We start from the raw sequence: 15477 nt of genomic DNA, 5'->3' as shown, positions 1-15477 counted from the left end.
AGTAATAATATTCGTCTAGTAGCACTTCTCTGAAGAAGAAAAGTAAAAATAAATTGAATGCGGCTGAAGTACCGGGAATAATATTAAGTAGACGTTTTATATGTCATGATATATAACATCATATACAACTTCTCTATTCATAATATTATCTTTATACCCACCTATGTTATAAAGATCTTTCAAGCCGTTCTCGAGTTATAAAAGAACAGACAGAGTGCCTTGTAAAACTTAAAAATCGTCGATTTGGTGTCAGTTCGTTATAATTCATTAATTAATTAACGTTATATTTATTATCCCTTCCACGTATCGTTTAGCGCTAGACTTACGTGCGGCCACTTATATCATGGACCTGGCAGTCTGCTTTTCTTCAATTGTGGAAGGTTTGATGAACAGTTCAATCGACTCACGCTTTAGGCATAATATTTTGACTTACTACCAGTGGGAGGCTCCTTTGCACAGGAAGCCGGCTAGATTATGGGTGGTACTCATAATCGGCAGTAATAACGGCGCCTATTTCTGCCGTGAAGCAGTAATGTGTAAGCATTACTGTGTTTCGGTCTGAAGGGCGCCGTAGCTAGTGAAATTACTGGGCAAATGAGGCTCAACATCTTATGTCACAAGGTGACGAGCACAATTGTAGTGCCACTCAGAATTGTTGAGTTTTCTTTGAGAATCCTGAGCGGCACTGCATTGTAATGGGCATGGCGTATCAATTACCATCAGCTGAACGACCTGCGTCTCGTCTTATTATCATGCCAAAAAAAAAAAAGAAAACAAAAAAAACTTTTTAAAACTTTGGACTTGGACATTGAGAGTCAAAATGGTTCATTATTATTTGCAGAGGGTGGCTATTTGGTTAGTCCTGTTTGGGTCCTAGTAACACCACGTCCAGAATTGATCTATTGTGTTCGCCACTCATACTTATAACTCATCGTCAAGCCCTGCTGCATTTACGAACAGCAGTATCTTCTTGCCGCGAGTATTACACACAGCACCTAGGAGCAAGGTGTAGTCACCAAGGATGGTGTTACACTTATGCATTAGTGGGCCGCAATTGCAGAGGAGATGAAGAGGTTCATCGGCCTCCAGGGAAAACCTGCAAGTTCTTTCATTTTTAAAATGGTTCATGGAGGTTTCTCTTATATCTAGTAATATCTTCTACTTAGTAATTTATTTTGTTGAATAAATTACAACGGTCACACTCTTGTAAAACATCACAGCCTCCTAACTATAACGACTTACAAGGTACAGTCTACTGACAGACAGATGGAGGGACGGATGTATGGGCAGAGGAATTTTTATACCTTTCTCATTTCTTATCCTTCGATTTCTAATTGAAATACTTTTATTCAAAATAGGATCTAAAATCACTTATTGAACGTCAAAAGTTCGGAATTATTCAAATTTTTTATATGATTTATGTTTTGATATGCCACTGAAGTTATCTTCTTAAGTTCTATTATACGTCAAAATTAGTTCTATGAACGCTCGCGAGTGGCGCTTCAAATAGGCACAAAGAATTAGCTGTCAAACATATGGAACAGCCTGTCCAGTGGTATTTATACAGGTCAGTGGTATTATATATATAGGAATAATGAACACAAATAAAACATATCCCATAATCATACAATTTATTATTATCGATAGATAATCATGTAATTAAATTTGGAATGGTATTATTGTATACATAGCTTAAAAATAAATAAAAGTTTCACTTCGTTTGAGTTATAACGACATGCAATAAAGGCTGAGATAAGTAGAGAACAAAGAGTGAAGGTGAAAATGCCTCTTTGGTTTATTAAAGTTTACAATTTATATCAAAATCTATTATTAAAAACTATTTTATCAGAATCATTTATACATTGAATCTGATAGAAAGCTGTACGCTCTATCACACCTATTTATCCTACAAGTAACTCTACAATTATTATCATCATTTGTACATGAAAAAAATACAACAAAGATAAACTATATTATTAAGACAAAAATTTCATTAACAGACACGTACCTAATGACACATGAGCTAATATTTATTGGCAGGGCCTAATTACTATTAGAGATTTGATTTCAATAACAATTTTGCACCAGTAAGTAAATACACATTAATAGATAGACTAAAATTAGAACTTAGATGAAAGACTAGAATAACAGGTAATAAATAAAACAGACACAGAAGAAAGAAATGAAATAGAAGTTTAAGTGATGCAATTGCCAGGTACAAAAATCATTTCGAATAAAACTAAGCCACAAAATAAATAAATGTCAAAGGTTTTATTAAAAAGAGCCCGCCATTTATAATAATAGTTATTTATGCAACTGTTGTGTAATAAAGAGTATTAAACACGAATCACATGAGTGTTTTAATACTTAATTATGAACAGTTGCATACAAGACTTTATTAACACCCATAATATGAATCCTCTATAAAAGATTCTGAAACAGTTAGCTTACTGTTAACATTAAAAAAGCCAGTCCAAGTAACCATAACATCATATAAACGAGTGTTGTAATCTTGTCCTGAATTTCATTACAACACTCGTTTGGATGATGTAATGGTTATGAGGACATTGGGTTTTTTAATGTTGGCAATAAGCTAACTGTTTTACAATCTTTAATAGAGGATTTAAAGCATGGGTATAGATAAATATATATTACGGCATGGATTTCCAAGTACTGTTCTGGTATAACAACAATGTATCTCAAAGGCGACGCATAATATAATAACATATACACCACTACTTATGAATTACCAAAAAAAAGGTGGCGTAACAAGTTATAGATGGTGGTTATAAAGTTAGTTTTTTGTACAAGACTGTAATAGGATTACCTCCATATAAAATATTACCATTGGGAGGCTCCTTTGCAGAGGAAGCCGGCTAGATGGGCCACAACCGCGCCTATTTCTGCCGTGAAGCAGTAATGTGTTTCGGTGTGAACGGCACCGTAGCTAGTGAAATTACTGGGCAAATGAGATTTAACATGCTATGTCTCAAGATGACGAGCGCAACTGTAGTGCCGCTCAGAATTTTTGGGTTTTTTCAAGATTCCTGAGCAGCACTGCATTGTAATGGGTAGGGCGTAACAATTACCATCAGCTGAAGGTCGTGCTCGTATCGTCCTTTATTTTCATAAAATTATGAATAATATGTAATAAGAAAAACAGTGAATTGAATTAAAATTTGTGAACGATTTGTTATTCGTGAAAAAATTATTTTGATATTGTTTTTATTTTTGTCATAAATATGTTCAGTGATCATAAGTGATAAACCAGTTTGTTTTGGTAATTTTAAAATAACGGTGTATATATCGCCAGACGAAGTTATCTACTATATACAATACCGTAAGCTCATAAAGTTAAACTAACAGACAAACATAATAATATAATAAGTAATACGTTTTACATAGGTACTTACTAGAATAATCAAATCCAGGTTATGACCATATTACACACACTGATACGGCAAGAGTGAATTACTTTGATCTACACCCATGCTTTAAATCCTCTATCAAACATTCTACAGTTAGCTTATTGCCAACATTAAACCACCCAATGTCCTAATAACCATTACATCATCCAAACGAGTGTTGTAATGAAATTCAGTACAACATTATATCATCCGTTTCCATATTAACACTCCTTTGGATGATATTTATGATTATGGTTACTAAGACTAGCTTTTTTAATGTTAGCAGTAAGCTAACTGTTTCAGAATCTTTTATAGAGGATTCATATTATGGGTGTAGATAAAGTCTTGTATGCAACTGTTGATAATTATGTATTAAAACACTCATGTGATACTATTATCACCCACATTCGTGTTTTAACACCCCTTAGAACACAACAGTTGCATAAATAACTTTTACAATATTGTGATATTATAGCCCGCCATAGTATCAACTACAAAATATATAGAGCTATGATGTATAGCAAGGTATGCGACCACAGTAGGTATAGTATAATATGTAGCCTTAGATTAAAGATTGGTCTCCACTGCGCTCCATCTAAATGCCCAAGTGGGCGTACTGGAGCCAGTCTCTAACAATGTGTGACGTTGACGTGTCACGTGTTCTACTAAAACTTTGTTTATAATTGAAACTAAAATGCCGGGTTGCGGAGTAAAACTTTGTAAAAATAATACTATAAGAAATAAGACAGGCACTGGGATCACATAATATCATCAATAAGTATTTTGTAACTTATTAATTTCAATTTTAAATAACACGAAGCGTATGTTATAAAATTTGAAAGATGCCATTGAGAGTCAAGATGCCACGCAAACAAGCATCTAATAGTTGCCGTAATGAAAAAGCTATTGTCCCTAGTTAGTGCGGTATCTAGTTGGAGCGCAGCAGAGACCAATTCATAATATAAGTGTGTAGCGCTATATAACATAACACTTTACTTTGCCAGGGACATCTGGCCATCAACCCTACATCTGATGTAGAACATTGCCTACTATTAAAAGCATATAATATGCCGAGCTATTAATATTATAGCTATGTCTGTGGCGGACTAATAATGGGAACTTTCAAGGCTTGGAAACGCTTAGGGATATCGAGAATTTGTTATACGATTTTATTCTAATCTTAACCGACGATTATAGTTTTTGGTTATTAAGCTCCATTATTAAGATTTATAACAGTTTTAATGATTTTTACTTAATATTTGTGTATCACGTGGTTAGCCACCGCAAGAGAAAAGCGTCCGGAATTCCGTTTGGTAGGTACGTTAGTCTCATTTCGAGAATCTAATCGTTTAATAAGGGTTATAAAAAATCCCTTGAAGTTTATATTCCGAATGAAATAATAGATACAAACCACTAACAAACTCTTAAAATAAACCCGTTTCTAAGCCTTGGTAACATCTTTACTAATGTAGTGCAATCCACTGGCAATCAGAATGGGAACTGAGACACTCCATCAGCCATAGCGTTGGCAAAGCAAGCACGAATTATGTGGGACGATAACGCGTAATGTCGATATGGAGTTTAAGTGGAGTTGTGCCTTTTTTCAATTAGAAACTTCTTTGCTAACGTTACTTCGCTCGAAAATTATCAATTTACAATTACATGAGTACACACTACTTGGTCAAGGTCCCATACCAATTTGATTGCGCGCGAATTACATAACAGTATTAAAGTAGCATTCGGGATAATATTGTGTTGGAGTAATTCCCATGGGATGAGACTAAATATTAAAGAATTGTTCCAAAATTTACAAAATGTTAGCACTAACCAATGAGTAACATCTAGAATAACCAATCGCGCGGATAAAGAATAAGGTTTACAATGGCGGGTTACCAAGCCCTGTACCGTGCGCATATTAAGATTTTATGCTGACGTTTTATTTAATATCCAACTCAAATACTGATTTAGCATCAGTAATAAATACACATGGATTATTTATTTGCAATCTATACCCGTGGCTAAAAATAAAGAGGGAACTCCATTATCATTCCTTTTCTTTATCGGCGCGACTATAATCGTATATCTACCAAGTATTTAAAAAGAAAATGATGTATTGTTAAGGTCTTTGAGTGTGTAGTAAATAACCCAATAGCTAAATAAGTTATTCAGTTCGCATTTCAAATACACTTCATTTTAGTCCAAGTCCTTGAAATACATAAAAGTAACACCAAAACCAAATCCTCTTTAAAATTAATTCGAACTGTCTCTCTTAAGTAATCATTCTCACTGATTATGAATATTTCACGAACACTTCAACTCAAGATCATAACTAATTAATATCATGTATCACAACACATACAGCTATATTATGTCCTTTCCTGACAAATTATTATCACCATTGAGATGTTAAATAAGCGTATTATATCAAAACCAATATATTGCACAGTCTTTTTAGAGTTTACTTGGGGCACAGACGTTCGGGAGGGATAGCAGATAATTTGATTGGCTGAGCACTTCACATGAAGATGCTATACCAAGGTTAGAACGTCAATGGTAAGTACCCGCATTTCATTAGTGATGTCATAGTGACATCAGGTCCATGAAAACACTTCAACAATCACGAATCCGAAGTACCAGACGTTAATATGACAGGTACGACCATTGCTCCACCGCCCTGAGGTAATGTTGTTCAACACGCCGCCATTTTGATTTTAACCTTTTAAAACCTTTTGTGTCACGTTTACAGGTTTGTGTCAATCTGTGATAAAACCACTCATTAGGGTTAGGGGATCAACGGTTCCACATTAAATGTTTAATTTGTTTATTACAGCTCGAACTTAGAATCAGAAATGACCGAAAAATGCCATAATGTCAATGTCAAACATGTCATTGTCACACATTATTGTGGTTGAGTCAATTCTGCCAAAATGGAGTCATAATATCTGTATCCCGTATCTGTGCCAGTCTGGGATGATATCGTATTAATAGTGACGATCGTTGTAAATGTAAATAGCTTCCCCGGCGGACTCCTTGAGTGGAGGAGGATGCGGTGGGAAGTCAAGGTCGCCGGGTCGGAATAGTTTGGACGCGTTCGGTGCGGGGGACGCGGGGGCGGGAGAGCTACCGGGGGAGCCCCCGCCGCGCCGCTTCACCCCGCTCGGTGATGCAGAGGCTCTGAATGATGATCGTCGGGCTAGCCTAAAATCAAAGTTATTATTACTTAAATGTCATTGCTTGTAGCGACATGATGATATACAATATGATCTTATAATGAAGCTTATAAATTCTTTATCATTAATTTCCTTTTTTAATTCCCTTTTCAGTAATCGTTAGTTAATTAAACTGTCATCGTCACATTAGAAACTGTAAATCTTAGTGAGAAATTTCTAAGGAACAATTGTTTTAGCATAATATATTAAAAGCCATTTATAAGTACCTAGAATTTAGATAATTATTCTGTTTTTTTTTTTCTCCAAACAAATAAATAAAAAATCATGGTGCGGGTCGTTTCCTTCCTTAAAATATGGTCAAGAAAAGCGAAGGTCGTCCTTGCGCCGTGAAAGGGCACTGCTAATGATGATCCTGACATCGCGAATCCTGCTTTGTTGTTAAATTTAAAGCTAATTTTTCTTTAAATACCTACATCTATCTACTGCTAGGCCAGGTATGACGGCTACTATTTAAAACCTTTTGCCCCTAAATGACGAGCCTAATCGCGGTGCCGCTGTGCACTATGTGTTTTCAAGAATTCTCAGTGACATTTACGAGGAAGCTTGCTCGTGTTATCTCTTATAATATGATATATCATTAACAAAGTTAATAAAACGAGACCTAAACGTCCGTAGAGCGCAACTAGCAGGCATTCCTTGCAGGTGTCAAATCATTGCAAACACATCAAAAATAGCAAATTTGCTGCGTTTTGTTCCAAGTCTAAGTCGCACACGACACAAACCATACACTACAATGAAATTATACCAGTGGAAGTCTCCTTTGATCAGGATGCCGCCTAGATTATGGGTTCCACAGCGGCACCTTTTTCTGCCGTGAAGCAGTAATGTGTAAACATTACTGTGTTCCGGTCTGAAAGGCGCCGTAGCTAGTGAAATTACTGGTAAAATGAGACAACGTTTTATGTCTTAAGGTGACGAGCGCAATTGTAGTGCCGCTTTGAATTTATGGGGTTCTTCAAGAATCCTGAGTGGCATCGCATTGTTAATGGACAGGGCGTATCAATTACCATCAACGTTCTGCTCATCTTGCCCCTAATTTCCTAAAAAAAAAGACACCATACCGCTTTCGACGACGAAAAGACAAGAAAAGCGGTTAGACCTCGGTCTACTGATCCTAATAATACTAATGAAGCGGGGTAATTAAATCTACTTTAAATTGATATATATACCTTGAGGCTACTTCTTCGGGACTTTCTTCAATCTCTAAAACCCAGCTCACCGAGTCGTGTTTCTCGACCACGCCCTTCACAGCTGGTTGGGGGGGCGAGTCTGGGTCCGGGGAGAGGGAAGGTGACGGTGGCGACGGTGGGGGGGATGCCGACCGGACTGAGTCGCCCGATGACGTGCGCGTGCGCATCGGAGTGCGCTCTATATACCCACCGCCAGCCAACAGTGAAAAAACCTGCAACAAACATTTGACTGTTAGACTAATAAATTATTCTGAGATGGAGCGCACCGAACACAACAGTGAAGCCATCAAAGCGAATACAAAAACCAGGCTCCTTTGCACAGGATGCCGGCTAGGTTATGGGTTACACAAACGCCTTTTTCTGCCGTGAGCAGTAATGTGTAAACATTATTGTGTTTCGGTCGCACGCTCAGAATTTTTGGGTTTCTCAATCTTCATCATGAATCAGGTAAGTCGTATGAATTTTTTTTTATGAAAATAAGGGACGAGACGAACAGGATGTTCAGCTGATGGTAATTGATACGACCTGCCCATTACATTAATGCAGTGCGGCTCAGGATTCTTGAAAAACCCAATAATTCTGGGCGGTACTACAACTGCGCTCATCACCTTGAGACATAAGTTGTCAAGTCTCATTTGCCCAGTAATTTCTCTAGCTACGGCGCCCTTCAGAGCGAAACACAGTAATGCTTACACATTACTTCTTCACGGCAGAAATAGGCGCCGTTGTGTTACCCATAATCTAGCCGGCATCTGGTGCAAAGGTGCCTCCCATTGGTTACCAATTACTATTACCTAAACGTCCTGCTTGTCTCATCCCTTATTGTCATAAAACTTACTTGGGACTTCTGTCGCAGTTTATATCTGAGCTCCTCATTGAGCGCGACCAGCCTGGTGACGTGATCTCGGTCCCTGGCGGTAATGTCCCTCAGCCTGCGGTTGTCGTCCCTCAGCCTGTCAGCCTCCCGCTGGCGGGCCGCCGCTCGTTCCCGGAGCTCCTCGGCCGCTTGTCTGGCGGTGCACAAATCCCGTTCGGCCGCTATCCGCCGCTCTCGTTCCAGGTTCAATTCACTTCGCGCGTCTCTCAGCGATGCCATCTCCGCTTGTTTCAGTTCTATCACGGCGCGCAGTGATCGCACCTTGAAAAAAGTACATAACCACATATTATAATGGGAAAAGGCCGCCATCTTAATGACGTCAGGTCCGGGCACTTGAAGTGTATTATTTGCATGAATACTATTTGCAAACTGACAATTTGTGAATTAAATAAATAAAAAATGTTTCTCTCCCTCTGACCTTTTTATAAATTGCTTATCGTATATTCTCAACCTAAAGAGTTCTTGCTCTTAATAGTGATTTTTATGCTTATTGTTATAACACTAGAAGAAAGAGGTTGCGTGTAACTAATTCTAGTAGGCTTCATAACATACATAATAGCTTTAAGGGTAAATGTATATATATACTTTTATCATAAAGTCCCAGCCACTGTTGAGGCATTATCTATAAATAAATTTAAATGTTTTATTAATATATGGCTCTGTCGTTAATTCTACTATTCCACAGTTGAATATCTAAGTGATCGGACAGCCTGGGACTAGACTATTTTATAGCAATAGCAATGACAGTACAATATTGTATATTTCACCGCTTATTCGCTCTCAGAGCGCCATTTGTTTCCGAAGCGGTAGTAGTATCTAGTATATTAAAAATGACATCAAAAAGAATTCTATAGGAATTTTGAGAAAATAAATGCCTTTTATACCTTTTATTCAGGTTCTTAAATATGAATAAAAAACTAAATAAGTGAATATTAATCGTGCTCGTGTGCTATGCCTCACCTCAGCGGCCAATTCATTGGCATCTTTACTCAGTTCTTCATCAGGGTTGATCCTCAGCTGGAACTCTTCGGCGTCGCAGCAGACGGGGTCGCAGGCAGCGTCGCACAGCGACTTGTCAGTTGAACGCGTGTCTGAGCCGCACGACAGGTACGAACTATTGTTATCAATCTCTGTGCGTGCGGCCTCTAACTGCGCGGATAGCTTCCGCTCAGTCTCTGAGTGAGCTTGTAACCTGGATCTACTCTCAGCAACCTCACGTTTCAGGGATTCTATTGTATCCTAAAATAGACAATAAATTATGAAACTGTACTTCCTTTAATTAACGAAGAAGTTTAATTCGTAATATCACATTTGAATAATTTTTATGTACTTATGTCAGTTAAAAGTTATTTCTCTTAAGCAGGGCACATAGTTCGACGGACAGATGGCCGTTGGGGCAGTAACGTCGTCGAATGACGACCAAGTACCGAAACTTTTCGACCAGAATTAATTTTAAACCAAAAAAGCATCACTCTTCGATAATAATAATAATATTAGATTGACACACTCTTACACAAATTATCTCGCCCCAAACAAGGCATAGCCTGTACTATGGGTACAAGACAACGATATATTTAATACAATATACTTACATAAACATACATTAAAAACATATAAACTTCCATGACTCGGAAACAAACATCCATATTCAACATATATATGATGAATATGCTTCGATGCTTCCGAAACATAGAAAAGATAATGTACCTTCAATCCACTGATGTCATTTGCCAAGGCTGAAACTTCATCTCTGTGAGTTGTTTTTAGTCGAGTATTTTCTTCTTCTTTTGAAGAAACTTCCATCTCTAGCTCTGAGATCTTGCTCAAGCATTCTGCGACTAGAAAAATAATGTGCATTCCGTTAAATAAAAATAATCTCTGCATGTTATGTGTTGCATGAGGGAGTTACAGAAACAAAAATAATCCTTTGAATTTCCATATAATTGTCGCATAGAAAAAACAAGCCCAATAGTCTTAATATTTAAAGACCTTTCAAATAAGAATTAAATTTAAATTTAAAGCTATTCAGATGAGTCCAGACTGTTGGTGAAAATAATCTTTTTATAAATAAATGGTATGTTTTCTCTTGATATGACTGAGATAAAAGGTCCTTATGCAACCGCTTCAATCCAAATAAAGATGTAAATAGTTTTTTTTTATGGGGGGCAAACGGGCAAGGAGCTCACAGGATGGGGAGAGGTGAGGTAACCGCCCATGGAAATCCCCAATATCAGGTGTCAAGAGATGCGTTGCTGGCCTTTAAGGTGGGAGTATGCTCTTTTCTTGAAGGTCCCTAAATCGAATCGGTTCGGGAAAACCGCAGCCGGTAATTGATATCACAAAGTGGCTGAGTGAGGCAAGAAATTTCATGCAAAACGCGCCGTTTGTGGAATGCCTGACGTCGACGTGATGAGGATGTAAAGTATTTTAAGATTAAATCTTGTTATCTAAATAGTAGCAGGTTATTTTCAAACTAAATTGAATGTTTTTAGTAAATGCTATCAATATTCGCGATTGACTTACTGGTATCAAAGTCCTTCTGTGCCCGTTGCTGACGGTCGTGGTCAGCACGAGAGGCACTGCTGCGTTCAGCCGCAGCCACACCGCGCCATCGCTCCGCTTCTTGCTTCCAAGAATTGCCATTTAATGCATCCAGCTGGAAGTATTACAAGTTCTGATTGAAATAACTTAACGATTTGGACGTATTAGGCGCGGACTGACCAGGATTGTAAACGTACAGCCAACGCTACAATATTTGTGTTGATCATGTGGCTAAGCTGCAAATTGGCATTTATTTTACTGGTATTCTTTTGTTTATTCAAAATATACATATTAAATTGAATAATTGTTCGGTTTAAGTTGTAGAAAAATACTAATTCTATTAAATTCTTTAAAAAAAAAAATGTTATCGCTGAAAATTCAGAGATTTTTGACTCCAAAATTTATTTTTGGGAAGCAACTTCCAAATTTTTTATTGGATATTTCAAACTGTATATAAATATTCAATACGGTTCAAAATTTCAAAATTTTTTAGTCCTTCTTTGTGCGCTGTATTTTTTGCGTCGGAATATTTTATTGTGTTTTATTTTAATCGACTCTCTATTTTTGTGGATATTGAGATATTATTTAATATTGAATCTTATTTAAAATAAAAATATTTCCCTCCATTTTAATTTGAAATTGATATTGACAAATGATCCTGCTTAACATCAGGTGGATCATTTGCTGGTTCCGTTTCATAAATATCAGTAAATTGTGTACTTATATGTATTCTAAATAAGTGTCTGTGTAGTATCTGTCGGTAAACTCTTATAAATAAACAAATATATCATATAATACTTAAGTACTTACTCGGAAAACTAAATATTGTACTAAAACACCGAGCGCTTCTACGCCTTTTGCAGCGTGCTCAAGCGTTTCTGTTTGTTCCTTAGTCGGAGCGGGCAGCTGTGGAATAAGCGGTGCCGGCGGAGCGACGAGCGCTGCGGCCGGTGTGCGACTCGCTGGTTGCGGCTGTTGGGGCGTCTGCGCCCGCTTGCCTCGTGGCCCTACCGCTGGCGTCACCCGGGATGGCTCTGAAGTGAAAAAATATATTTTTATTACAATTTCATTACAAATAAATTGATAGATATTAAATGTGAAGAAGACGAAGACTAAGGTTTTCAACCCGTGTGTGTTGCCAGTGATGACTTACGGTACGCAGACGTGGTCGCTATGAACCTTATGAGAAAGCTCATGGTCGCTCAGAGGGAGAGGGCTATGCTTGGAGTTTCCCTGCGAGATCGAATCAGAAATGAAGAGATCCGTAAGGAGCCAAAGTTACCGACATAGCCCAAATGATTGCGAAACTGAAGTGGCAGTGGGCAGGGTACACAGTTCGACGGGCAGATGGCCGTTGGGGCAGTAAAGACCTCGAATGGCGACCACGTACCGGAAGACGCAGTGTTGGTAGGCCCCCACAAGATGGACCGACGATCTGGTCAAGATCGCCGGAATACGTTGGATGAATGTACTGGAAATCTTTGGGGGAGGCCTTTGTCCAACAGTGGACGTCTTCCGGCTGATACTGATGATGATGAAGGTAATGAAACGTGATGTTACGGATTTTTATTATGTGATTGAATGCGTTAATACAAAAAATTGTATATCTAATATTTCTTTTTATCCTACGATTACTGCTACAATTTAGAAAAGAAATATTTAAATGTTAACATAAAATGCTAATTCGGCATCTTGCCTCAAACTTGTTTCGTTTCGTTTCCTTCGTTTGTTAATTACACAATAAAGTTCTCACGAAACAAAACCCAATAGAACAGCAAACAATGAAACAAACAGGGCCGTATCTCATTGTTAGCTTATCGTGACATCAGACCTACTACTGTTGTGAATCTTCGTACAAAACACATTATATCATTATTGTATTATGGATGTTTTACTTTATGTTAAATTATGGGTGACAACGGCGCCTATTTCTGCCGTGAAGCAGTAATGTGTATGCATTACTGTGTTTGGGTCTGAAGGGCGCCGTAGCTAGTGAAATTACTGGGCAAATGAGACTGAAGGTGACGAGCGCATTTGTAGAGCCGCTCAGAATTTTTGATTTTTTCAAGAATTCTGAGCTGTTTTAATGGGCATTTTAGTCGTTCCTTATTATCATTAAAAAAAATGTGTTTTACATATGCATGGTTAAGGATAAGTCGAGGGAAGTTCTATTTCCCTAAATTCCGTATCTAACAATGGGAAGGGAACCAAATGAGTTCCTTGCGCCGTTTGTCCTCTTTCAGAACGTCATTTATTTCCGAAGCGGTTTTTGTGCTGTAACTGATATCAAAATCACAAACTATCCCATTGAATAATTTTTAAGAATCATAAATATAACATAGTTATCATCTTTATTTGTTTAAATTAATGTACCATGAAAAGGAAAATAAATATAATATGACCATTCGTCATCCCTGATCTCTGAAATTACTTATACTAAATATATTACATAGGTACATACCTACCTACCTTACCTACTTTAAAAAAACAGATAGGTACCTCCCTTACTAAAATAATTATAGAAACGACACCTGGCTTCGACCCCAATCTCTTTAAACAAATCTCATTCAAAACATATGCAATGTGTTTTCTTCAAGCAATTACGCACATAATATTGTGTGATCGTTGACCGAAACGGAGTGATTTGAATATCCCACTTCCTACTTATAACAAATGTAAATTTGCGACATGGTTCACCTGGAAATTACGAAAGTTTTGGCCTCAGCTGGCTATGGGCACTATTGGAGCGTCTACCATCAAAACATATTTTATTTATGAAAATAAGGGACGAGACGAGCAGGACGTTCAGCTGATGGTAATTGATACGCCATGCCCATTACAATACAGTGCCGCTCAGGATTCTTGAAAAACTCAGAGCGGCACTACAATTGCCCTCGTCACCTTGAGACATAAGATGTTGAGTCTCATTTGCCCAGTAATTTCACTAGCTACGGCGCCTTTCACACCGAAACACAGTAATGTTTAAACATTACTGCTTCACAGCAGAAATAGGCGCCCAATGGTAAAATATACAAATAGTGGGTGAGGGGTCGAGGTGTGGTCATTGTCGTCATGAAAGGACTTCAAATACATTAAATTTTTCATTAATATGAACCAGTGGCTGATAAAATAATTGACTGAATTATGAGCTGTAACTTCTAAAGAAAAAACAAAAGAAACGAATGGAACTAATACGAGGTGTAGCCAGTGGATTGAACACAAACACATCCTTGAGATATTTCGTCGACCCTTCGTAACAAAGTGAAATCGACATCAAAACATTCACGAATAATAAATCGAGTCAACACGCTTTCAATGGGCTTGTTAACTAGGAGCTCGGAGCTCGGCTCGCTAACCTTAAATGCACGTCCGTTTTCCAACTACATACAGAATTGTACATCCACTTACAACGTTACTTTCAATATTTAGCATACATGTTTATGTAAAAACAGTTGAATAGCTTGCTAGCGTAATTTTAGTCTTTGCTATTCATGATTAGCAGTGTTTATGTTACTTATGAAATGCGTAACGATGGTTTTCTAAATGCTATTTTAAGTTTAAATAGAAGGGCTTAAGGAAGATTAGATGCTGAAATGTAATCTCAACACATCTCATTTCATTACAACAGCAAAAGCAATTAATATAATAAAATAATTCTGTTTTTGTGTTTGTGTTTGTGTTTGCAGCTTAGATAATTTATACGTCTAGATAGTCTCTTGCTGTTCGACAACCGATAAAAACAGGCCAGGAGTATTAGTTTTGTGTGCGTGACAAGCTACGTCTTACACTCGCGATTTCTATAACACTTTGTGTAAGTGTGCGCGAATTGCTCAAAATAGAGGTTAGTTCTAAAGTCTATTTTTTTTAGACTTTTCATCATTTTCTCAAACTTATTTTGCTCACCGCCCACTCTGAGAATATGTTTTTTTCTAGAGTATTTTCGTGTATTTTTTTGCCTTTTTAGACTATATTTTTTAATGTACCCACGCCCCATCTGCGCCATCTCAATGCCCCCTAATTTTCTCGGGGACTTCTACTGCCCCCCCGAAAGTCTCAAACGCCCACAAGGGGGCGTTATCGCCCACGTTGAGAACCTATGGTCTATCTAGACGTATAGTACTAGATCGAAGGTTCGAAGTATTGTTAAACGTAATAGAATGAATGACAGTTTATGACGTGAAAATATAATACATTGAACCATGCCTCACTTACAAAATATTTAGAAAAAAAAA

The 15477-nt window shown here is 37.5% G+C and overlaps 1 protein-coding gene across 6 annotated transcripts in view; it reads right to left on the bottom strand.

Annotated features, from left to right (window-relative positions):
- Positions 1-1617: 1617 nt before the first annotated feature.
- LOC126965357 (myosin-2 heavy chain, non muscle) overlaps positions 1618-15477 on the bottom strand; it is a 160209-nt gene continuing 146349 nt past the window's right edge. For all 6 annotated transcript variants that reach the window (XM_050808893.1, XM_050808895.1, XM_050808896.1 and 3 more), the window contains 7 exons: positions 12056-12279; positions 11228-11360; positions 10412-10542; positions 9665-9943; positions 8666-8965; positions 7807-8039; positions 1618-6605 (listed from right to left, as the gene is read on the bottom strand). In XM_050808893.1, the coding sequence (XP_050664850.1) occupies positions 6389-6605; positions 7807-8039; positions 8666-8965; positions 9665-9943; positions 10412-10542; positions 11228-11360; positions 12056-12279 (1517 nt within the window). In that variant the 3' untranslated portion in view covers positions 1618-6388. The remainder of the gene's footprint in view (positions 6606-7806; positions 8040-8665; positions 8966-9664; positions 9944-10411; positions 10543-11227; positions 11361-12055; positions 12280-15477) is intronic.

Source organism: Leptidea sinapis, chromosome 7 (assembly GCF_905404315.1).
Source record: "Leptidea sinapis chromosome 7, ilLepSina1.1, whole genome shotgun sequence".
Taxonomy (NCBI): Eukaryota; Metazoa; Arthropoda; class Insecta; order Lepidoptera; family Pieridae; genus Leptidea; species Leptidea sinapis.
This window is presented reverse-complemented; position numbering and strand designations above follow the sequence as displayed.